Raw genomic sequence first — 27,004 nt, forward strand, 5'->3', positions numbered from 1 at the left:
GATGGGGATGCAAGCCGCCAATAAGGAAGGGTACGTTTGTGTCCATCTAAGTACTACTACTCCATGTGTTACGTATACGCCAAGTGGCACATTAAATTTAATATTATGATACTTACCCTTTCCTGGTGAGCATATGGGGTCGCACATTAGTATTCTGTTGAGTGATAAATGCCAACAATTCTTCAAAAGGAGAAAACTCTAATTCAGTGCTAATATTATTAATGACTGCACATATGGAGCAGTACACATATGCACTTACATGTATATAGGTATATGTATTTAGGTACTCCTTAATGAACTCAACTCTCTTAAAATACCCTTTTAATGCACTATTTCTCGCATTTCGTCAGCTAAATGCAATCTGGTCATTTGAAATCTGGTTTGAAATGAGCTAAATTATATATTTTATGATTTCTAAATAAAAATTGATTAACATGAATATGTATTTATTAGAGGTGCATATTGACGTGAAAAAATGAGTAGAATTAGTAATTTTTTTAGGACAGTAATTTCATTTATTTTATAAAGCTAACACTACGAACTCATTAAAATAATAGAAGATATGAATTAATTTAAATATTTTAAACTTATTTCACCAAATTTTTAAGAAAAGATACTATACATAAAGAATATAAATTTTGTACGAAGTTGTAGCCCATATTTGTGCAACCACTCTTTCCAATAAGGGATAGTAAATCCTCAGCATTTATTTGCAACACAACTGTAGTGTTACTTGTTACTTATGGGTATAGCAACCGGCCATTACACATTTCCTAAGTAGGTATCTGCGTGCGGCTTGCCAATCTGAATGTTCAGTCTATAGACGCTGCACACTGATTTCATGGAAACTAGTGCTGTCAGTTATCTGCCATTCTCTGGAAACCTTCATTTGGCTTAGACTGAGTTATTTCTGTAAATTGCAGCAGGCTACTAAAAGCAAAAAGAACGCACAGAGAAATAGAAGTGTATTTTATAAATAAAACGATATTCATAGAGATTACTGATTACAGATAGAAATTGTCTGCCCTCAGTAAATAAACACAATGACTATGAAAAATGTTCATTTTATCGATAATGGCATGGGAACATATCTTTCCCAAAGTATGGAAATTCGCTTTTTATTGTTTTTCAAACTATAAAACCCGGTCATACTTCGCTGCGGCTCAACACATTAGAAAAAAGCTACTTCTTCAGTTTACTGGCCAAAAACATACGCGGAAAAACGGCTTTTGTACATGCATACAAGTGTGGCTAAAAAAAGGAAATAAATAAATTAATGCCGCGGCTCCGCAATGTATAGGGCATCCTAGTGAATCACTTTTGAACGACATCCATTGAAATTTAGAGCAACTCTTTGCGCGTCTTCGAAAAAAAAGAGCAAATGATACTGGTGTGAGTGCAATTTACACTAAACAATGACTTTTTTGGAGTGTGAAGGCACCTGGTGAGTCTTCGTCGTCCTAAATCTGGTAAATTTGCTAATTTTGATAATGAATTTGGGAGCTACAGCATTTCTTGTAATCATATATATAATAATTCTGCAGTCAATGTCGATACTGGTTAAATACGTATGCTCGCAAAATTTAACCAATATGGCTGCTATCCGCTGTCAAAGCACCAGCTCTCTTATAGAAAAGCCCACAGCCACTTCGACCTTTACGCACTCTCTTTCCCATTCGTCATAGAGTATAACACATACTTATATAGGTATGTATATAGTTCGCACGCATACAAAATTTGGCTACCGTTTCCTCTCCTCATTGCTCCCCAAACACATTCTGCGCTCCACTGTTTCCTCCTGCACTTACATATAGTAGATGTGTACATATGTTTTGCCGCTGTTCATACATGTCACATCACTTGTTTCTCATTTGTATTGTCACATCTGCGTTTTTCTGCTTTTCTTATGCCGTCACCTTTCGTTGGTATATTATTATTCAACACCTTTATTTAAAATATCTCACAATATTTGTTTTGTTTTCTCCTCTACTCCATAAGTGAGTATTCATATGCTCCATTTTTACTATGGTGGTGAAAAAATAAATAAATAAACCATTTGCGCGCTGGTGTACGACGATTGACGTGTGAGGGCGGATAAACAAATTTTTTCCTTTTGAGTGACAGCTGCCGGTTCAGCTCGAATGGACTAATTTGTAATTTTTATGTGCGTAAGTTGTGTATTGTATACAAAATATGAATTGAAAGCGAAAAAGTAATTTCTTAAGCACAAACATTTACAAACACACATTAGCGATTCGGCTCAGATTATATAGCAGGGGCGGTGAGTCGTCAAAAATAATAAAAGGGAATTAGAGTGACATCTGCATTAACTTTTGCGGGTGTTAGAGCAGAAACCTTTTATATAAACGTTTTTTTTATTTTTCCCACGAAGCAAATAAGACTGGGATGTATTTGTCTGTCTGCTGTTACATTTGCAGTTCAGCCTATTTGCACCATTGCTGGCATGGGATGAGTGCTCACGTGGTTTAGTAATTTTATTTCCCTAGTTATTTGTGCTATTTAATCAATCAATTTTTAACGACACAAATAGTCGTATATAACACCAGCACATAAGATATAGTGACCGCCGTAGCCGAACTACCATTGGATATGATTGGCTTGAAATAAATAAAAGTAGCAGATAGGAAAATAGTTTATGTTTTAAATTTTGACAGTTTTATTTTCTTTTTGTTTTTGGTTTTTATGGACTCCAAGTTATGGATATGGGCATGCAAATGAACCAGTATTGAAAAAGGCTCCGTTTAAAATTAGAATTAGGAATTTTTTTCACGCAAATAAAATGACTGCCTATAGGCATGATAATGAAAATGTTTGATGTAAAAGAAAATGACACTAGTATCGGATGCAAAAAAATCTTGCTTTCGCAGCATCCTTGCACTTATTTCTTAGCAGTACCTGCAGAGGTAGAAGATTAAATATTATCAACCTTATGCATTTTATCATCAGCACAGCCGTAACTAGTCATTGTTAGGTTATTCACTCTATACCGCTGTACACTTCCGCTTCCTTCAATAAATGTTAACACAATGAGCAAATCAAAATTCACTATTAAAGCGAATCTCTTTCTCCTTGCGGCCTACCCAAGCGGGGATCCACTTGGACAAAAAGTCAAATTCGTCCATTGTACTGCTATACAGATGAAATACAGAAGCAGAACCCCGAATAGGTGGTAAAAGGAAAAAGGGACTTTGGGTTGGGATGCTGATCTCAGTCACAAATTTTGGACGAACTAGTAATTGTGTAGTGTACGGCTCAATTTAGTTTATTAAGTACTAACAGCGAAGATCCCTTAAGATATATTTTTATGATGCACAAAATTATATCGAAATTTTCAAATGACTATAAACTTACTTGAGAAAATGTCACTACAGATTTTACACAGAATAGATTTTTTACATCGAATGTTCCTATAACCTTGCGTATTTTAAAAGCACTTAAAGCAAAAAAAGATACATGAAATTAAATTTTTAACTAGATTTCAGCACAAGTGTTAAGATAAGCATTTAATGTTTATTGGTTTAACTAAAAATTGTATCATCAACTAATCCATTAACTATAGCCTTCTCAAAGATTCTTAAAAATATAAATTCTCCAGGAACTCAACACTTGCAGTGAACATTCTTCCATTTCAACTATAGTTACTAGCCAAGCTTCATCGAAAACACACACACCAGACTAAGAAAAAATAACATCAAGTAAGACTTCTTCTGGCTTCTTTGCATTCAAGCAAATAAAATATGTATGTATAAGTATGCGTTTGTCTGTCGGTCGAACGACAACTTTTTGCTCGATATTTTTCAGTTGCTTTTTCGATTCTGTGAGGTAGCAGTCGCTGCAATATTACGAGTAGATTCAAATATACGTACATATCTATACATATGTCATACATTCATGCATACATATAAAGACATGTTGTAAGCACGCAAGTGTCATATGTACATACATACACATGCATTGCAAAGCACTGCTCGAAAAACTTTTGTAACATTTCCATTTCTATTAGCATTTCAAGCCAAGCAACTCGGAAGTGTCAAGAAAACTTGATAAAAAACTAAAAATTTGTAGTGAAACTTTCTTTCGGTTGTATGCCTCTTCGCGCTTTATCTATGTTTTTCTGAACGAAACTGTTTGTAAAGTGGTTTTTCTGTTTTCCAGTTGAAGAACTTTCTCATGCATTTTTTGCAGTTTTTTGTAGCCCTTTTGCGTCACTAAATGCGCTTTGCAGTTCACTTTGTTTTAGGCAACCCTGCGTTGTTTCGTGTAGAAAAATGGGGTATAAAATAAATGGAATCTATTATTTGTCAACTCACTCGCGGCCAATTTATAACAACAGTACATTTCTAGCATTCTTGCACAGCTTTTCCGTGTAACATTTATAATTTCAAGCTAAATAAGAGAAGTGTTGGTTAACAGATTTTCAAATGTAAAACTAACACGTTGTTTCTGACAATTTGAAGCTCCCTATGAAAGAGGAAATAAAAATATATTACATATTTTAAGGAAAACTATTATTTTACTTGTTCCCAGGTACTTGTACAAAATCGGACCCAAATGGAGTTCTGAACAAATAGCCAAGAACAAGCAAACCATGCACCAAAACATGTATTTACCGACAGATAGATGAAGAAAAGAATAAGAAGTGATGTATATCTTAAAAGAACTTAGGAACCATTTGCTAATTTAGTTTCTCGATACTTGCACGCCCTTTGTATGCAGATCTTGTCTGAGAAGACTCCTACTGAAATTTTGCAAGGAGTTATTTCTTAAACCATCGAACAAAACGAGTTTAAAAAGCTTTCATTTTGAGAGAGTTAAAATGTTTTACAAAAATATTCCTCGTGAAATTCTACTACAATATGCACTGTTGCACTGTGCAAGAGTCAAGTATTGACATAATATCACTTGTCTATTCTAACGCGCTTTAACTACAGCCCCACATCGTATTTAAATGGACAGCTCTGGTTGAAACTATAATTGTAGCAAAGCGCACCTTCAAAACGAAGTTCACTCAATTTAGCGGGGCTAACAGAAAGTGGTGTGTTAACTAACAGTGGTAGCTATACTAGCAATCTAAATATTTTTTCCATCAAATAATTCCGGCGCAACCAAAACCGTTACTTTTCATACAAACTCGAGTATGTAACTAAAATTTGTAGAATTAGTAACACTTTGAATTGAAGCAAAGAACAATTCCGAGTCGATAAAGGCTAAGGCTGTACTGGTTTATTTAAAAAAAGAGAGAGAGGTACTACATTCGAAATTAAATTCACCCCAACAGGTGAGAGTCGCTAGTCTTTAGGGCATGTGCAGTGTACCGGCTGTACCAGTCCTGATGTTTTATTTTTACATGCCACCATTTTTATTTTTTGGAAAAAAAAATTCACAAATATAGAAGAATGTTTTTGAAAAACTTTAATACCACAATATCAAATAATGCTTAAAATATTTGGGGACACCACAGTTTGACGGATTGGAAGACACCTCAGCAGTGGGTTGGAAATGTCTCCTTAAATTCGCAACAGAAAACTCCATTCAGTATTGCTTTGGACCAAACCGCCTTATGCCTGACTGAAAGTCAAACAGTTCAACCTAACCTACCTGACAGTATCAAAAGCAATGAAAAAGAAATATCGCAAACAGTTTCATCCCAAATCTCAAATTCCTCCATGCACAGGTGTTTCTAGCTTTCAAAAAATATTTACAATTGACATTAGATATGGTTCCCTTTACCAAATGCCTTAATTCCGAAATGCCTTTCCTTACCGCGATACCGAGCAGCTGCAAAGCAATTACAAATAGACAATCCGCTAACTTGCGCTACACTTCATTAGTTTTGTGGTGTTGTCGGAGCCTTCGTGCGAATCCAAGAGGAATTCCATCAAACTTTCTAATTCTTTCTTTCACAATATTTGCTTAACGGTAAACTTAAATTAGTCGCAGTTCGCTGTAATCGAAGGTAAACCGCGAAGTTTACGTGATAACAAGCCTTCGTGGGTTTACTCATTATGCTGTTTTTGTTGTTGTTGTTAATGCTTTTTGTGTTGTCATTTTCGCACGCGCCGAATGAAAGTTAAACTAATCAGCGCTGCATTAGCTATACAATAATTCACGCAGTCTCATCTGAAAAAAAAATGTTCACGTGCTGCTCTGCTCTAGCCACTCAACCCCTTTTGCCTTCACTTCAGCTTTTGCAATTACGTAAATTATTTGCGTTTATCTTTTCAACTCAATCTCATGATAGGTCATTAAATAAATAACTGCACAACCCATCATGCCTTTGCCTCTGCTACTGCTTTTCATTATTCTTTTGTTTCTAACCTTTAACTTTCACATGTTCGGGAGATGTCTGCGTGGGTGAAATGCTTGTAGTAATCTACTTTCATTAGAACTTTCTTACTAAGCATGTAAAAGGTGTGTTTATATCTATCCCAGCAAACATATCCAAATCCCTCAGAACTTATGACCCCGTAAAGAGGCCTACGTAGATATGCAAGAAACATGAGACTCGTATGTGAAGCGTACATGACTCATCATATATGTTATGAGGCAAATTATGAGCCGTAAAGCACCCTCAAACATGAAGAGTTTTTTTTTTTTTTTTTGGTATTTTGGAGATAAGTTTTCGATACAAAATATTGTGAAATCCCAAGAAATTTTCAAAGGGTAGGTACAGATTTAAAAAATATTTCCTACAAAGTGTCTAACAGGAGACCAATAAAAGTCGTATAAGAGTCCAACAAGTACTGCTGAAGTCAAAAAAGAGTCACGTGCGTATATAAAATAAGTCGGAGACAACGTTTTACCTCCGGTGGCTATTCGTTGCAAAGAATTCAAGGCATCAAGTACTCGCAGTGCGAAAAGTTTATTTCAAAAAAGACACATTAAACACAAGCAATACATGGTTTTGACTTAGAACTTCAAATCAAATTAAAAGGGATCACTTCTTTACAGTCATGATGCACACTGCGTTGCTGCCATAACTAAAATTACATCAATATTGGAGAAGCTCTCTTGCCATATAATCATCATCATCGGGCAGCCTTATAGCTTGGGGCGAGCTTGAGCTTCGTTCACGATTTGTTTCGATGTATCTCAATCCACGGTAACAGTTCTCCAGTTTCTAACACCCAGTGTCCTCAGGTTCATTCGACTTAGACGTCCTCGTACTTTAGACTCTACAGATCTCCATTTTGAATACTTCGTAAAAAATTACAAATCCTGAAATTTTTGGCATTTAACCCCGGGATTTTGTACATCCTTAGTAAATGCCTTATCCGTGCTAAAACTCTTCAATGTACATTTACGACTCCAAATGTCTGCTGGGTTATGTTGTGTATTTGCCTCAAACTTTTTGGCATACAATTTATCATTTACTTGCTCTTGGTATATTATATTATTATCTCTTTCAACGGTACTTTGTGGACGTTAGCTATTCGACACCTTCATTAAGCTTTTCATTTTAGCGGCAAGTGTGAATAGACTGCGAAAACTCCAGCAAAGATGCTTAGTTTTGCGGACTAATGATTAAAATTTTACGTTTTCTTCGGTAAAATAATAAAATATCGTACCTCAACACATTGGCCCGTTTTCATTATTTAATGTTCTTTGCTGTTTTTGAAGTTTGAAGTTTGTAGAAAATCGAATTTATTTTTTATAATTTTTCCTCCAACGGTATTGCGTACTCTCGTCATATAAAAAATGCCCGAAATGTTTCCTTTAATGTAGAGAAAAATTACCGTAAGTTTTAAACCACCCCAAACCTGCTCTTTATTAAAGTTCTAAAACCTAAGGGGCTATAAAACTGTAACCCCATTTTTTTTTTAATTCGATTTTAAAATTGTTTATGAGAAATTTTTTTCGAGTTTTTGTTATTATTGTATTTTACAATATCTCGAGCTTCAATTAATATAGCTTTTGTTATAGAGTGAACTATATTTTTATAAAAAAAAATTATTTGAATTAAGAAATAAATAAATGTTGAAAAGTTGTCAAAATGTTGACAAATTTTCTTCGTGGGCTGTTTACTTTTATGGTTGAATTATGACTAAAAAATGGTGTGCATGAAAAATTGTCGCAATTTAGCTATAAGCCCATTTGCCCACTGCATGCCCCATTTTATAAATACTAAAGTTTAAATTTACAGCTCTCAATTTTTCACATGGAAAACAAGTTTATTGAGCTATTCTTGTATACTTATAAAGTAGATTTCGTTAAGCCACCAGAAAACAAAAGTTAGGTTAGGTTAGCCTGCTTGGCAATACGCCACGCATAGACCTTTTGGTCCCTAGCGATACCAAATGGAAACCGACCTCTATGAATATCGAAAATATACATCATTTAGGATGTCAGCGCTTTAGGCGAATCTAAGCAGAGCTGGGAAATCCGCTTCTGAGACGTCCTCCAGACCCTCAAACAATGGGGCTCTCAGGCATTTTAAACGCGTTTTTAATAATGCCGGACAGACGCGCTGAAGGTGTTCTAAAGTTTCCTCAACATCCTCTCTGCATTTCCTGCATTTGTCCGTGTTAGCAATCCCTATCTTGTACGCATGTGCAGCCAACAGATTATGACCTGTTAACATACTTATGACAGTTCTGCAGTCCTTTCGCGAGAGTGTAAGTACGAATTGAGTCAGTTTTTTGTTGTTAGTTCTACACATAACTTTTGCTGTTTTGCATGTGGTCAGATTAGTCCACCTAGCTTCCATTCGCTTTGTCGATTTCATTGTATATTGTATTTAGCGGTTTTTGTATGTCGTTCTCTTGTTCAAAAGGTAGTCTAACAGCACTTTTTGCTATCTCATCCGCTATTTCGTTCCCCATAATGCCTTTGTGACCAGGTACCCAATAGATGTGCAGCCTACTGTTTGCGGCTAGCCTTTCTATGGCCTCCCTGCTCCGTCGAACAATTTTGGACTTAATACAATATGAGCTTATTGCTTTTTTGCTGCTTTACTGTCCACGTATATATTAATTGTTCAGTTCTTTCTTGTTCTTGTGTAAGCTAGCTCCGCGGCTTTCCCCACAGTATAAACTTCCGCTTGGAAAATACTTCTGTAATCCGGCAGCTTGATAGGCTGCCTTATCCCTAGTTTTTAGCAGTAAATGCCCGTTTCCACTCCGCCTAAAGTTTAGAGCCATCGGTACAGGTGTGGAAAGTACTATGGCCAGGCTTCATGCCTTTGTGCCATCCCTCCAGAAAACATAAGCCTAATACAAATTTTAAAAATTACCGCACATAAACTACTTAAACAGCAACTCTAATATGCGCATAATTTACTTGCTAAATGAATATGCTTTTAAAAATGTTCCCACTTATTTCTGGGTATGCATTTTTTTGTTTGTTGCCGATATATTTATTGTATCCATCTTTCATCGCTTAATGCATTTGACCACTCTGTCTCCGTTTTTGTAGGGATGAGTTTGAGGGCGTTTTTATTTTCACTGAACTAAGCAAGTACTAATTTGTTTTGTTGACAAATTGCTTCGTGTGATATAATATTCTGCCAGATTGCCCACATTGCGCCATCGAAAAATTCTCGTTATACTATTTTCATGGGTTTTTATCTTCAGAGATTATTGTTATTTATTTTTTCCTTACGAAGTGCCGTAAATTGCCTACCCGTCTGATATATTGTTGCATTATTATGGACACAGTAATATAATATGACAAATTGTTGTAGACAAATATTATATTCCGTTTATTTTTCGTTGTGAAGACGAAGATAGCAAGAGGTTTGACTAGTCACTTCGCCCTTTGTAGCAATCATCTCAATTTGTATTATTATCCACCGTTCAGCCTTGTTAAAGCACTTAACTACTAGAGTACTGTTGGCATAACCTTAGGAATGATTTTCTCACCGAATGACAACTTTTTTAGTGACGTGGGTGAGAAAATATATTTTTGATCTAACAAAGGAACAGTTGGCGGTAGTGAGTGATTTATAGTCTGTGAGTTGTCTATAGAATAGACCAAGGCTGATTATTTGTACATTAGGATTGCCAAAAAAATTGTTTCTTGATGATACGCCATAAGTTTGCTCTATGGCCAAAAAATTCGAAGTTATTTTTTTATTTATTTTTATTTTATGTTTACCAATGTCACTAACGTTTTGAAAATTGCCACTGAATTCCCATATAGATAGTAGTCGAGTCCGTCTTCGCAACGGGCTCATCATTATAGGCCACTGATTTAATTCATATGTTGCATTAAAAAGTGGTGATATTGACTGCAGATGATTTGTTTGACGAATGGTTTGATGATTGAATTATTTTTTATCTCACTGGGGTTCACTTTCAGGACGATGTAATAACTGTGAAGGGATATTAAAAATTTGTTAAATTCTTTCAAGAGCCCGTGGCTTGGTCCACGGCTAAAATGGAGTATTTAATGTATTTAACACTCAACCATTATTCGCACTTATTCCATAAACGATTTTGGAAAGTTTAAATTTAATTTTTATTATTACCTGAGTGCTCATTTTTCGGCATTAATACAGGTTGATCGCTTTCATGAGGACCTATTTTAGAAAGTGATTATCGTCTAATGAACAGTAGATGTACCTACTTTAAATTATAAAGCAATTCTAAAACTCTTTGAATTAAAAACTAATTGGCAACCCCACACTAAACTTACATTAAAATTTGAATGAGAACAGTAATATTTCCTCAATCATAATTCATGTAACACTCACATCCTGATACTTAATTCTTCTATGCTACTAGCTTGGGTTAGGTAGTGATGGTTGTCCAGAGAGTGGGCCCACTTGGACGAAAATTTTGGTTCATCCTTTGTGATACCATTGCAAGAGGGGGAAAAAGAGGTGTAGGAAAAGGACGATAGGACGAAAGGGAAAGGGGTAGGGAGGGTTGAGTGGACTATGAACGGTGACTGGTCTGCGGTTGTGTTAACCTCTTTATGCTGCTGATGAAGTTCACCAGATCCAAATTATCTTTATATCGAGGAATTCTGATGCAACCAAGAGAGAGAGAGACCAGGCATTCCCTGATCAGTTTCGAATGCACCATAACAGAGCCTAGAGCCACCATATTACGCTAGTAAGTAGCCAGTCAGCTGCTTCTTTAATTGCGGCCACATCTGCTTGGAACACACTGCAGTGATCAGGTAGCCTGAATTCGAGTTTGATGGGGAGCTCTTTGAAGAAAACTCCTCCTCCAATCGTACCATCCAACTTCGAGCCATCCATGAACAGGTTAACCAGGCCCTGTCCCCAAGTGCTGCCCACGGTCCACTCCTCCCTTCATGGAATATGGGTGGAGAAAGTTCCGCTTGGACTAAGCGAAGGATGAACTCAAAGTTTCAGAGGTCTTTTAAGAACCTGGTTGGGTATATAATACTTATTGATCATAACCTCTTCACAGTTTTTGTATAGTTTCGAAAGTTGTCTTATTGAGCTTAATTGGATATTTGACCATATTTTCACCTTCAAACAGTCATGCATACATTTACTTGAATATCGTGCTGCAGTTCAGGTGAAAAAAGTCCAAGTCAACCGTAGTGGCAGTAAAGCAAAAACAACAAACACCAATATATTTTGTGTCCATTTTTGGCACCTAGAATGTTAAAGCCTAAAAACACAGATTTACAATTTAGGGTTATATAAATAAAATTTTATAATTTAGAGACTAAATAATTAGAAAAAAATAACAAATCATAAAAAATCCCTTAATAAAAAGAAACCGTGCTAATTTGTGATACTCAGAAATTATATTAAAGCGTTCAAATATTTAGAGAAATGTGCCAAAGACAGAAACTGGAATATATTAAGCATTCGCGACCAAAAATCAAAAACACTCCACAATAATACATAAAAGAAGCGCGAATTGAGAGTAAATTTAATGTTAATTGCACTTTCGATTATTGTAAAACTTAAGTGAAATTATTTAATAAATATAGCAGAGAATTTCCTTATCAACCACTACACACACATATCATCAGTTTCCATGGAGGCAAATACAATGCATTCTCCGCGACTACCGCGACACAAGCCAAGTACTGTTTCGTATACCGAAATAGAAACCAAAACGTTACGCAAGGAACATATCAAATTAAGTTGAATTTTCCAACACAACAACAAACACACCGAAGACATATCCCAATCAAATGAATTTGCTCTGCTAAACAACCCAAAGGCAGACCAACTAATTTCGCCACACATCAAATGAAAGCCAAAACCAAAACAGAAACATCGCAGGCACTGACAATGAAAATGACACCAAAATGCAAACCATTGTTGTACAGAATTTGGCTTCTCCTCTTTGCTGTTTTCGCCATGCTGTCGAGTAGTCACATCAATTACTCTTTAGCTGTAGTAACAGTGCAACTGAGTGGCCAGCAACAAAATATTGTTCAAAATATTGCACCAGCTGCAGGAGATGTGGCTGAGTTAATGAGACATGCAAAAGCAAACGATGGAAATGAGTTTAATGAGCAAGTCGTGGGCGATATCAATGAACAATGGGGGGCGGCAACAGAAGGAGAGTCGGAAATGCGTTGGAAGGCCGCAACAGCAAGACATTTCGAGATTGGAAATTATGCTGGCACGAAGATGAAAACACGAAAAGTGAAAACAGAGTCTATGCCCAAGGAAATTGTCAAAAGCACAGAAGTGCAGCGGGAAGAGAAGGGAGAAATTCCAATTAAAATTAAAAAAGTATATGAACAAAGTGCGACTGATTACTTGGATGAACGCGGCAATAAATGGCTAGCAGGGTCTCTGAAAATTGGCAGGACTCCTAAATATGCGGAGGAAGAGCAAAACGAGTCACATCTTTACAAACAACACAAAGCTCCGCATCATTTACGCCGGCAGCAAACTGAAAAACGCTCGCTGCATAACTCGCGACAGCATGAGCCCCGAAAACATCAGCATACGCACCTGCAGCGGCATCGTAATAGAGTGAAACATTTAAGGCAACAATTGAAAAGACAACAACACCAACACAAACAACATCGTAAAAATACAAAAAATTTAAGAAATATTTATACCGCAATGGATCTGCAATACTCGCGACCGCAACAACAGCGTTATGAATACAACCTCCAACAACAACAAGACGATGCCTCAAAAGCACCTAAACTCCTGCAGCAAATGGCACAATATCTTGGACAACCTGATGAAATGGAAATGAATAACACAAAGCGCGTTGCGAGTAGATTTCCTGCTTCACAGCTTGCTGCGCTCGATTGGCTCTATCCAAATGATGAACCCAGCAATGCCGATATGCCACTGTTGCATGCTGGTATTGTGAGCAAGCAATGGAATGAAATCGTAGCCAATTCATGGACAACGAATGATGAAGGCAGTGTGGGCCTTGCGCCTCCAAGTATGCAGCTCAATAATTACACCACCCAGGCTATGGCAACGATTCAACTCGCACAGACAGCAGAGCCAGCAGAGCTAACACAGGAAATAGACAGCTCTGCAGCAAACCAACTGCAAAAGACACTGGCAGAGCAACAGGCAAATCAACAACAACGTCAACATCATCATCACAAACATGCGGAATCACTAAGTAACCGGCTCAAGCAAAGAGCAACCACAGCAGCATCCTCCGAACTTAACACCCGATCGGTCACTGTGCTGCCCCTTGCGGCATCCGGTGCCGATGTACCGTTAATACCCACGTACGCTACACATAACTACGCTGATTCCCATAGGGGGCAAAGCTATGTAACCGACCTGGAGTTGCATGCAGCTCCGCGTTCGGGTCGCAATCGTGGCCGTCACGTTACATTGTCCACACCTCTACTGCCGCACAGCACATTACACAATACCTTCCTCATGGGCGGGACAGGTGCCGGTGGAGGTGGTGGCAAAGTATTTCGTTCGCTGCCCGATACCGAAGATTTCAATTATGAACAACATCTACACCGCATGTTGGCAGCACAACCGCAAAGGCATTGGCCAGTCAAACGTGAAGCTATAGTCGAAGGCGATGTGATACTTGGCGGTCTAATGATGGTGCACTCACGCGAGGACACCATTATGTGCGGACCCATAATGCCCCAGGGTGGCATACAGGCATTGGAGGCAATGCTTTATACCATCGATCGTATAAATGAGGCAAGCTTGTTGCCGAATATAACCTTAGGCGCGCACATTTTGGACGATTGTGACAAGGACTCGTATGGACTGGAGATGGCGGTGGACTTTATAAAAGGTAAGTTAATGATTTTTAAATAGTTTTATGGAAATATTTGCATTTTTGCATTGAAGAAGTAATTTAAAGTTAGAATTGACAATGAGAATATACTATTTTTTATTTATATAAATATAATTGCCCCTGAAATAACAGTATAGCTGTCTGCTAGTCCGCATTGAATTGATGCTTAACGACCCCACATCGTCGGCATTTTCGATGCGTTTAACTTTTTTAGGAGTAGGAAAGGCGCAAGCTGAGTTTTATAAGTTTGATGTAGCGTAAATTTATAAAATTAAAAAAAATAACTAAATAAAAAATTTAGTGCTACTAAAATAAATTTAATTTACAAAAAATAAGTATGTATTTACTGCTAATTTTTAATTAAAAGTCTGAGACTGCGCTTGACTAAATTCCTAATTTATTATTGTCTCTTTTTCGCCAGCTTCACAAAACAAGCACTTTTTAAGTGAAATTTTTTATATTATAAAATTCCGTCGAAAATTTGCCGCTTTTAAATTGCCTTTTTTGTTCAATAAGCTGCATATGGCGTTGTAAACTGATGTTGTTTTTATTCGCAGTTATGTCACTGATTTATTAAATTGCCGTATTCTTATCTGCTCTTACGGCCATGTCAATGAAATTCAGCGAATTGGAAAATTATATTATGTATTGAAGTGTATATGTCTATTGAATTACTTGTCTGCTGCCGGAGAGGTGGTGGTGCTGCAAACAAGAGACTAAGAAAATAAATTCCCTACATTAAATACAAATTGCCTGGTTGGAAAAACTTGAGTTCCAATCGCTCATTTTGCTTATTAAAAAGTTTGTATATTTGTGCAATCTGTGGAAACGCTCATCCTCCACAATGACATCTGTAGAAGCTGCGTTAATGGAATAAAACCAGAATCTGTAAATAATCTCCCCAGTTTTGACGACTCCAAATATATTTTTATACAGGACTAAGAAACTGTTTCCATGTTATATCAGGGGATTAGGTGTATACTTTGTTTAATCTTTATTTCCAATTTATTAAAATGTCAGTCGGAGATATGGAGAAAAAATGCGAGCCCAGATTAAAAGCGGTTGAGCTGAGTTCCCCGATGTTTTTCCAATACTTTACATTTTTCCACAAAACAAATTTTGTCAACGCTTCTTAACCTTTTTATCAAAGTTAACAGCTGTTGTTTTTGGCATTCAATAGCAAATGTCCGACTATATGTCTGCCAAAAACTTAAAAACACCTTAAAAAACCATCTGTCGTTCGTAGGCTGCATAAAACTATAAGTCAATCCATTTGTGGAAAACATCACAACGCACAACACATATCGGAAAAGTAGCTCGACCAAACACCAAATAAAGGGTGTAAGCGCCAATTAATTTAATAAAAATTGCTTCTTTTACCCTCTGCACAAAAAAATTCATACATCACGGTAGTCAAAACCTCCCTAATGTGAGCATAAACCAGCTGTTACCTGAAAGGAGATGTTAGGCGCTCTAAGACAGCGCTGCTGTAGCTTAAATTTTTAAATGTGTAATATCTACAGCCAAACGTTATATTCTTATTTTATTGAATATGAAAAATATATCAATATAAAAAATTATTATAAATTTAAAATTTTATGTGCCTCTCTACATCATTAATTAAAAAATAAACTTTAACTAATTCCACCCTTGAAGCCCACTGGAAACTTTACTAATTCTTCTCATGCTATTATTATTGTAAAAGCATACAAAATTCCATATACTTTTTTGAGGAATACTGCTGATGTGGGAAAGGGTCGCAACCTCTCCGCTTTACAATGCAGCAAATCACTGCAATTTGTAGCTCTCCTATTGGTTGAGCAAATATTTGATAGCTAAAGTGTCTGCATATTTAGTTTCTTTACGGTGATTCCACAAAATATGAAATCGAATATTTCTGCGAACATCATGCGAATATGTATAGTAGGTGTAGGCAAATGTATGTATGTTATGTGAAATATTTATAGAAATATGATGCCAGGACATGCTTATAAATATGTGCCGGTATGTGTAGCACATGACATGGCAAATAACTGATAACATCCACAGCATTTCATAAGCATCCATACATATTTGCCCACAAGCACATCAACAAAGAAATAAGGTGCGCATACATAAACGAAAAAGTGTGTGTGTGTATTTGAATGTATGTTTGTGAATTTATGCTATACTCATTGGCATTTCGCCATGATTGAGCTTATTTTATTATTGGCCTAACTAATAAGTGATGACAAGTCTGCGCACTTATTCAACACAACTGATCACCCACGCGCTTTTCTCTGCACGGGCTGCCGTTGCTGCTATGTTGTCTTCTACGAAAACGTATAAAGTTCGTTGGTGAAAGCTGAATCGCTGAATTCATTTATCGCCTTAGTTTATTGGCAACGAGAGTGAGAAATTGTCTCTATTGCGTTTTGTGTACATCGACTACGCAGTGGCCGTACAAGTTACTACTTTTTGTTTTTGTTACGCATAAACGGACGGTTTGTATGTAGTTTGCATGTTTCAGCCGCCTATATAGCATTTTCTCTATATTACAAATAAATTCCATTTTCAATATTTAAGTACACATGTCTCAACATACTCCAACAATGGAGGTGGCTTGTAATCATAGGCAATAGCCGTAGCATAAGCAGCAATATGCCCAAATGGAAATCGACAGCCAATTTAGCGATTTTCGAGTTCTAAGTACAAAAATGTAAATACAAAATTTCAAATTTTCACAATTTTTGTTCGTTTTGTATCCTTTTTTGCATATAACGAGAAAATGCATAGCAGCGTCAGGAAAAAAATTATCAAAAATTAACTAAAATTTTGATCCTTTTCAAACTTGCACTTCATGGCGCTAAAATTCAATGGGCTATCTAAGTTTTCGCTCTAAATTCTGAATGAAAAATTTGAAGTCTTGATGGAAATCTGTCGAATATTTATAAATCTTCTACAAAGGTCAAAATTTTGCTTTAAATGATATTTTTGTGGAATTAAAAATAAAAATAAAAAAAATATCGCGTGTACTTCTGCTAGGAGCTCCTCATATTTTTGGTGTGCCTCTCATGTTGTTATGAAATTAGCTAACTAAAGGGTTTTCCAATAAGACGTGTTATTTGGATATTCAAAGAAAAATTCAATTTTTTAACATAAATTATTGGATGTTTATTTCATTATAAAGAGGAAGGTATGCCGTGGTGTGGAAAATAACATCAGGCAAATGACCACCACGACCCCGCTTACAGGACAATATCCTTTTCATGAAATTTTCCACAACCGAATTGCAAAGTGGCTGCCGTATGTCCTCGAATTCCATCATTGAGGCCTTAAATCGACCGTGGGCTGTTGGCGTAGACCTTCTATTTCACGTGGCCCCAAAGAAAAAGTCACAAGGTGTTAAGTTACAAGATCTCGGTGGTCAATTGTGATGACCTCTTCGAGAGATAACACGGTCCGGAAACTTTTCTCGCAAAAGATCAATGGTTTCGTTACTTGTTTGGTACGTAGCACCATTGGAAAACCCTTTATTTATACAAGATTTATGTAAATTAAGTAAAAGCAAGGGAAGAAGAGTCATCACTGATCAAAATGTTCCGGTAGTTTGTTTGATGCTTGTAGGAAGTGCAAACTGAAATCTGCCTCTTCTTCACCTCAATAACATCTACAGAAATCGCTATGCAGTGGGCCATATCTACCTGTCTTATGATCTGTAGTTCTGTGCCTAGTTAATATTCCTGTAATGCATTTATTTTTGAACGTCTTAGTAAATTTCATCAAATCAGTAAGTGAATAGTGTACGCTGCAGGTGTCCACATTAGTTGACTTTCCGTTAGGAGCTGAAGTAATCTTCTCCTCAAGTTGTAAAAGTAGGAATTGAAGATTATCCTTAATGTCTTTTCATAATTTCAATTTAGTTTCAAAAGCTAGGAAGAAGAAAAATTGGTTGGATAATAACAGACAATTTACTTCTAGAAAGTTTCAGGTTTTCCTACTTTTTCTTCTCCATTGGGTCACAGCACCACGTCTTCTAGGTGGTAAGTTTTCCAGCTGACTATGTGTGTGCGCTTATCTCGTGTGCCTTGCTTCGAACAAAGTTATCACTGTACGCTTGCGTGTGTAGATAAAATAGCAAACCCATTATTCATTTCTGCATCCTTCCGCTGCTGTGCGTTTCTGCGGTCAACGTTTTCCCAAATGCCATACCCTAGTTTAAACTAAATATTTATTACACTGTGTATATAAGTGCAAGTGTGCGTGTGCAGTTATTGCGATTACTGTTGAGTTGCGTCTATGTACAGCAAATTGCTGAACTAGCTGATCCTTGCTGTGGGACCTTGTATAGTTAATTTACTTTTTATTGGCAACTGGGAGTTCGCTAGCTCACTCAGTGGCTTCTCTACCCATTTATTTCTGCAAAAGCACTGCTTTTGTTACGATTTTCATTTTTTTACCTAACTTCAGTTAACATAACCTGTAGCGTGTAGATTATTATTGTGGAGGTAAGTTGTTGTGGCCAAAACTCAAACTTTGTTTCATTAACTTAATTTTTTGTGTAAATTGTTTTACTAAGTTTTCTCGTTAGCTTTTTATTTTGTTATGTTTTCTTTTTGCATTGTGAGTTCCTGTTTCTTTGCGTTTATTTTTTTCTTTGCTTTTCTATTTTTTTATATCTCTTTACTTTTATTTATATCTATTTTTTCCATTTAATGTGAAATTAAGTTCGCCTAATGACCTCTGCACAATCACTGATACGCCATTTCAAACACATAAAAATGGGAGAGCAAATCAAGATTACACGAAAAAGGCAATCACGACAAGAATGAAGTAGCAAAGTTGGAGAAACAGTCCGCAAATAAGAAAAAGTTGCACTTTTATGTGTACTTAACCACTTAGAATATTTGAACACTCACGAGGTGGCCTACGTAATTCATAGCTTATCTTATTTACTTATTTTTCGTTACTTCGTTTTGGTTTTTAAAATTGCGGAAGAATTTAAATTTTTTCCCGAAATACCGAAATTATTTCATATGAGTTCAAGTGTTGGAAATATTTGTAATAAAAGCTTATTGCAAGAAATTGTTCCAAGTAATAGATTTTTTCTATACAACGCGCGTAAAAGTTTTGGTGTGCAACGTTGCGAATTCGAGAAAACGTGCTATCACTGGAAAAGTGATATTTTCGCCAGCTTGTCTTATTGAGCCATGGTGAAAAGACTTCAGATCAGACCAGACCAGTAACCGGCTCACAGCATATTTGCTGACGTCACCGGGGTCATGACAGTGTTTTGGTTACGAAAAACCTAACACACTGTCGGTGATATACGAAAAAAATTGAAACAATCTGCGCCTATGTTGCTTGGTTGCCGTCTAAATAATGGCAAATATTTTTATAAGGAGCTTTTTCATGGCAGAAATACACTCAGAGGTTTGCCATTGCCTGCCGAGGAGCGACCGCTATAGAAAAAACTTTTTCTTAATTTTGATGTTTCACCGAGATTCGAACCTACGTTCTCTCTTGATTCCGAAGGATAATCACGCTCCACCAATTCGGCTACGACGACCTGGTAATCTATTTTATCTTCTTATTCACTCCGCTAAGGAGCATATAGTTGCGACATGACTCTTCCATCGTACACGGTTCTGGGCTGTTGTTTTTGCACCGTCCCATGTGACCCCCTTCGGCAGCTGCGAGTTCGTGCAACATCGACCTACTTCAAGTAATCTTTGGCCGACCGCGGCCGCTGGTTCTTTGCGGGTTCCAATCCATTGCCATTCTCGTAATGCCATCTGATGGTATTCTGAGCGTGTGACCTATCCATCGCCACTTATTGCATTTGATTTGCCATAGTAAGGGTTCCTCAATCGTTTATCTCCACAGCGCGTCGTGTAACATAGCTCATTTTATTTATTTTCATTTTACTTTTACATATATACATATAGTCGTTGTTTTAGACATAAGATCCAGGAAAAATTTAATTTTCGTTTATTGTGAAAACCAGCTGAAGGCCTAGTACTTTTCAGCCTTATCAACCGCAAGCAAGTTTTTTTTTGTTTTTGACGTGATAACGTCTTATAATTCGATGAAGCCGGCTGCATGCTCCAAAAAATGCGTCGCTATCTTGCTCATGCGTCGTTACCTTGCTTGAACTTCAAGCGAGAGCGCGGAACGAACGACAAAGAGCAAAATCGGCTCCCGCATTCGGCAACATTCGACATCTGGCTCTCTCCTACTTGAGTGAGCATATATATGTATGTGTATACGCATATGTATGTATGTAAATTCACATATTTGTATTTGTATATGCCTTCTTCCTGTGTGCATGGTAAGGAACCATTTCTCTGTTGAGAATAGGACGACGATAGGAAAAGTAGGAAATGAAAGGGGGTGTTTCGAGTGTAGTGTGTCTTGAAAAAGTCAAATCGATGTTGTCTGATGAACGTCTGATGCACAATTGAAATTGAACATATCTTTCATGAATTTGATAAATGTTTCGTAATTTTTCACGTTTGATTAAATGTAACTTAATCAATTCCATTGCCATTCCATTTACCTCCTTCTCTATATCCATACAAAATATCTACCAAACAAATAAAATTAAAATTTTCAATTTCAATTCGACAAAAGTAAATGTCGCTGCTTTTTTACTGAAACTGAAACTAATAAAAAGCTGAAGTCTATTTACGGTGCACTTTATTAAACATCCATTGGCTACGTAAAGCGGTCGGCAGACCTGTATTTCCGCCGCGAAAAAAGCTCTTCATAAAAAGCCACCTCCTGTTTAGGCAGCGTATAACTGTAAGTCCCTTCCTTTGTTGAACACATCAAGACATATACTGACGAGACGCGATGGATGTAGGTGCAAATGTATGCAAAATATCAAACTAAAAAACATATTTCTCCACGTCCGGCAGGTATTTACAACTATATAAAATTGATTTTATGCGAGCACGACGTGCTCGTTATTACAGATGCAGGCACCAATATGTCAGAAATAAAAGTTTTGAAATACACAGCCCAAAGGCCACACAATATTCATGTTTCTCAGAAAGAGAATTTCACTGTAGACTTGAGAAACTATTCCCAATTTTCTAGAAATGCATTTCTTGCAGACTTTTTAAGCTATGCTACTCGTATACCAACCGCTAACTGATACAGCAAAATATATAAACACATATTTGTGCATCTATAAGTGTTTGGTATACACTTTCGCATAAAGATGAAGGGTACAGTCGACCATGGGAGGTCAGGCAAACAAATCTTCCTGCAATGCGAACACTATCAGCAAGTATAAGTACTAGATATGTGTAGGTGTGTGGCTATTGCTTTGAATAGATGAAAGAATACTCGTAAATGCATGACTTGTGACAATGGCAATGAATATTTCAACAATGGTCTGCGGTAGAAAGTAGAAACAGAAGCAAAAGCACAGTCGAGCAAGAATGTCATGCCAGTCCAATGAAATCTAGAGTGGCATTTTCAAACAAAATGTGTATTTTAGAGCAAAAATAGTCAAGCAATTTGAAGCTTGCAAGTAAAACTAGGTATGCATAACGGTATATTTTTCTTTCAAAATTACTCCATTTCACAACACACAGGTAAAGTAGCTGTACTGCTATGCATGGCATATTTTTGCTAACTTTTAGAAAATAATTTGAGTTGTTTTTAGTTAAAATACCTTGAATCTTTGTAGCATACTTTAGGGCGTATGCAAAACATCTGCTGAACTGAAACGGCAGGTTGGAATGGAAATTAATTATAACCATGTGGGGCAAGTATTTAGCAAATGTGGCTGATAGATGAAAGACTTTCTTGTTTTTTCTTTTTTAGCCAAAAAAATACTAATGGGAAATCAGTGCTGGTGCATATAAACGAATTTCTATTAGCAACATAATAAAAAAACAGGTCCTCAAACTCCATCTCCCACACACACTCACAAGAGATGTGGGCGCACACACACATGCAAGTATATCTATTATGTTTGCTATCACTGCAGATGTCAGCCAAGCCTGTGGTATATTAAAAAAAATCCACAGCATCGGGGAGTACTTTTAATTACATTTGAGGTTTCACACAAACAATTTGCTCGACACAATGTGCCTCTCATGCATACTTCTGCGCATCTGTGTAATGGAAAACTAAGCACTTTAGCTACAACAAAATAAGCCTGCTCGTATGGAAGTAGTTTTTTAAGTAATTTATGTGCATTCACACATACATAGATATGTGCAAATAAGGGTTTCTTTTCTGGACGGAGGGGGCAAGCCCAGTTCAAGGCCGTCTCATCTTAGTCTACTGAACGCTGCTCTGGAAGTACCTCCGTAAGAAATTAAAAAAAAAAAAACACTCGTGTGCAAACTAATTTGGGCAGCTGCAACTCTTCCACTCGTATGCATTTTCGACTAAGGCTTATTTGACATTTTCTAATTCTCTGCTGTAGGTAGTCACTTCGTATTTTAAGACTGTAGTATATTATTCGAAATTTCATTTTCGTGTTCTTGTTTTCTAATTACAGGATCCATTAGCAACATTGACGATGCGGAATATCATTGCAACAAAACGCAAGTACGGAAAGTTATATCGGGGGTGGTGGGAGCTGCCTCATCGGTCACGTCCATACAAGTGGCGAATTTGTTGCGTCTTTTTCGAATACCACAGGTGAGTAGATGCAGAAAAGCTTTGTAAAGTAAATTAAAGCATCAATAATAGTTAACTTTGGTTGCATATAAATAAAAAGAATAGGTTGCATAGAAATACGGCCTTAGTAAAAGTTGCAATCAAAAGACAAGTAGTTTCTAAAAGCATCTACAGAGCCCAGTCGGAACGTTTCGGTACTTCAAATTGATTGTTTTTTATTGTTTAGGCAAAGGGCTTTACTTCCACGCCACATTATAATGTGATAGCTATCCAATTCATATGAACGGTCTGTGGAATCAACAGGTTCGACTCATTTTGAACTGAAAGACTTCATCATCGTCATTATTTAGCGTTACAACACGGGATGGGTTTTAGCCTCCCTCCAGGCCTCTCTGTCCCTTGCTAGGTATTTCCAGTTGGTTACTTCGAGCATTCCATTAGTTATGGGTGACCTTCACATGTCGCTGTCATAGATTTGTGCTGCATTATTAGTTTTTGAGCACGCGTCCCTTCCATTTTTAGAACACGTTCAAACCACCTTTGCTTTTGCAGCTATCGTTGGTTCGTATTATGCAATCGTTTAGCCTGGAGCCATATATCTTTCTCTCAAAGACTCTGAAAGGGGTTCTTAAAGGGGTAGTGCATGCATAAAACATGAAGCTTTCAACTTCACACATCCTCTTCTAGAAAAATGGATTGGATATTCTAGAATCAGAAAATCTAAACTAATTCGCTAATTCATCATGCATATGATCCAATAGACAGAATTCATGAAGAAAAAAAGGTAAAAAAGAATTTAGTGCTTCTTGTATTTTTATGAAAACTTACAATTTAAGTTGTTTATGAAATACAGAGCATTTATCGTTAAAAAACAACGAGCTCTATCTATATACGTACAGGGCAGCGTTCGGTCTGAAATCGAGGCCAAAAAACCCAGAAATACATCAAAATATTAAGACCAATTCAGATAAAAGAGCTCAAATGAGCTTGACTGGCACTGCTGATCATCTTTTGGAAGCTTTTAAACAGACATTTACCTAATTTTTTTATTGGAATATTATACATTTTTAAATATAATACATTTCATTCAATTTTACTTAGTTGCCACTATCAAGTAATATACATATTTTTATTAATTAGAATGCGACAGTATTACCGGAAATACATAAATATACCGGATAACAGCTCACAGATATTTTCATCATATTCATGCACCATCAACCATAAAACTGGCAGCATCATGTGCCAGCAGCTACTTCTTCACAACTTCTTCCTTTTTCCCCGCCTTCCTTTCTTGTCAAGTCTGCAAATGCTTTAGGGAAATTAAAAAGTAGATTTGGCACTTGGAAGCACGAATATTTTAATTTTCGTTATGAGCAGCTGTCCATTTCTTATGATTGAAAACACGACACAACATTACAAGGAGTCCCCAAACCACAATAGGAATAAAATGTTTCAGATAAATAAATCAGAATTGTTTCCCCAAGTGGCAAGTTGACAAACAAAGCAAAACAATTAAAAAATAAAACTAAGAATGAGCAGCGAAATATTTGAAAGCGGTGAATAAGTAGCGAGAATTTGTTAAAACTTTGTGCAGCAGGGAACCACTACGAGCCACCAAAAACAACTTCAACACGATAAACTGATCGCATAAGAGAAATAAAAAATATGCGCTAAGTCATAAATATGCAATAAAGAATGAAGCCACAATACATGCATATGCATGTATGTATGTCAATGTCTACACTTTCAGTACCATTTTTTCACACCAGCTGCCCGACACACATTTCAGTGCATTGTATGCAGCTAAATTTTTCATTAATATCATATAAATACAATCCTTAGTGCCCTACATACATATACTCGTATACACACATACATACTTGGCCCTACATACTTACACTGTCTACCAGCCACCACCGCAGTATGAAGACGCTGTGGGATATAATAAAACTTTTGAATTTATTGCTCTCACATTGAGCGTAGCAAAATCTGATAAAAATGCTTACAATTGCATTAGTAACACACCCACACCAGCCCACACATACAAGTGCACATGCAGCACAAATGTTAACTGTCGTCAACATTGCTGTTACTGCTACTCGCTTTGTACTCTGTAGGTGGACTAGAGCTTGGAAGATGAGCTCTCATTTTTGAAGGCATAGTCTAACCCAGGTTTTGTTGGTTTTACTTCTGTGTATGTATGTGCGTTGACTAAATACGTGATATTTTAAGTGCTCTATGCGTTTTTTAATAATGTAGAAACCAGTGTCACTTGAATGCCTGAGGAAAACAGGTTTCTTTCGTTGTCACAAACTGCAATTTCTTGCGGTGACAGGTTATTCATTCAATTCTTGTAATCGCATTTATTACGAGTCTTTCCTGGCAAGAAAACAACTGATAATTGACTAGTCAGCAGTCAGTGGGAGTGTTCCTTTCTGTAGACATGATTGATTCCGCCAAGCACAACGTGCAAAAAATGACAATTTTATTTTCACTTTTATTTTTATCTTCATTTTTCTTTTTATTTCTGCACCATATGCTGAACTATTAGACTAATGCCAGATATGAGTCTTCTAATTTTTGGGAATGAGCAGAACGCAATTCGAGCTAAGTGGAAAAGAACTAACACAAATTTGTTTAGTAAACTTTTGACAAAACAAAAAATTAATGAATTAAGTTTTAAGTGCCTTAATGCATTTTAAGTTTTACTGCCGATAGTCATCAGCGAGACAAGAAAATGCAAAGCCAGTAAGAAAGAGCCGTCTCGAAATTCGGTTTACTATTTTTTACGAATTTAAGCTCATTTTCCAGCCTTTAAAATGAATTAATAACTTCCATATATAATATAGAGAAACGAAATTCTTTGGAAACGCCTACTAGATGGGATATTTTTCTGAGGAAGACATAATTGTGAAGGTCTCCCAAAACCTATGATCCGATACCGATTAGAAAAAGAGAAATGATAGCTAATGAATGAATTCGAAATGCCAAAGTAGTGTCGCCAATATTACGGATTATTTTAACGGAAAACTCGAACTGACACTCACAAAGAGCGGCGTGTGTGTTTTATATAATACGTTTATCTTGCCGATGCATTCGTTTCTTCGCACCCAGCTATACCTCTGTGTCCTGGGACCCAAATTAGCCGAATACGATGATACGTTCCTATTAGATTCAGTTTCTCGATACACTCAAGGGCCAGAGAGGGCCAGCTCACAGCGTGACAGAGCCTTGAGTATCGCTTGACTGTTGCGCTCATTCGCTCAATTTTTTATAAATATATTATAAAGACGCTTTTCTGCTTCAAAAAAGCTGCTGAATAGTATTAGTAATCGAATAAAATTCCAGATTAAATTCACTACTGTATAAACACTAATAAGTGGGCCCCTATTGCTGCAAGGTAGCTATTTTTTCAACTGGCAAATAGGATAGGCTAATTTCCAATTCTAATTTCTAATTAGCATAGCCTAGAAAGAACTATACTTTTGAATAAGTTCACTATTTGCTGCTGTTTGAGGGGGAAAATAAATATACTTTATATTACATAGCTTTTAGTATTAAAGTTAGATTCAGAAAGTGCTTGTATTAAACACTGAATTCTCTTCTCCTCTAACTCAATAACCCTAGTTGACCACAGATACCTACAAGCATTTCAAGAGTCACGTAATTTATTTAACATCACGCTGACATCTCAACCATTTGTATGAGCTGAAATATTTTTATTTCTATCGCTCGAGAGAGCAAAGCTTGCTAGTGGCGCATGCAAGCGTTAATCTCTCACATAGCCGCCTTCTGTCAAGTTGAAACCATTTGTTTTTTCGATGTTTGTGTAAGCAGAATACACTTTATTTGCTTGTGGGAAAGATTGTAGATATGTAGTTGTTAGAGTGGCCCAAAACAAACAAAAAATGGTTGCTCTTGATTTCACAAATGATATTCTACGCTTTACTTAAAAACAAACTACAAACGAGCTTCTTTTTTAAGTACCCTGAAAATTTACGTATTAACATTTTTCAAATTAATTTTGGCGGTTTTTAAATTCCCTATGAAATAAAGATAAAGTATTTTTTCCCTCAAAAAAACATACATTTTTGGACATTTGTGAAGGTAAACGAAAAGTGCAGATTGAATGTTACCGACTTATAAACATTTTATATAAAATTTACGATTTT

The 27,004-nt window shown here is 36.6% G+C and overlaps 1 protein-coding gene across 1 annotated transcript in view; it reads left to right on the forward strand.

Moving 5' to 3' along the window:
• The first annotated feature begins 13,866 nt into the window (after positions 1-13,866).
• LOC129245445 (metabotropic glutamate receptor 2) overlaps positions 13,867-27,004 on the forward strand; it is a 65,184-nt gene continuing 52,046 nt past the window's right edge. The window contains exons 1-2 of the mRNA XM_054883614.1: positions 13,867-14,204; positions 22,708-22,850. Of these exons, the coding sequence (XP_054739589.1) occupies positions 13,919-14,204; positions 22,708-22,850 (429 nt within the window). The 5' untranslated portion in view covers positions 13,867-13,918. The remainder of the gene's footprint in view (positions 14,205-22,707; positions 22,851-27,004) is intronic.

Source organism: Anastrepha obliqua, chromosome 4 (genome assembly GCF_027943255.1).
Source record: "Anastrepha obliqua isolate idAnaObli1 chromosome 4, idAnaObli1_1.0, whole genome shotgun sequence".
NCBI classification, from domain to species: Eukaryota; Metazoa; Arthropoda; class Insecta; order Diptera; family Tephritidae; genus Anastrepha; species Anastrepha obliqua.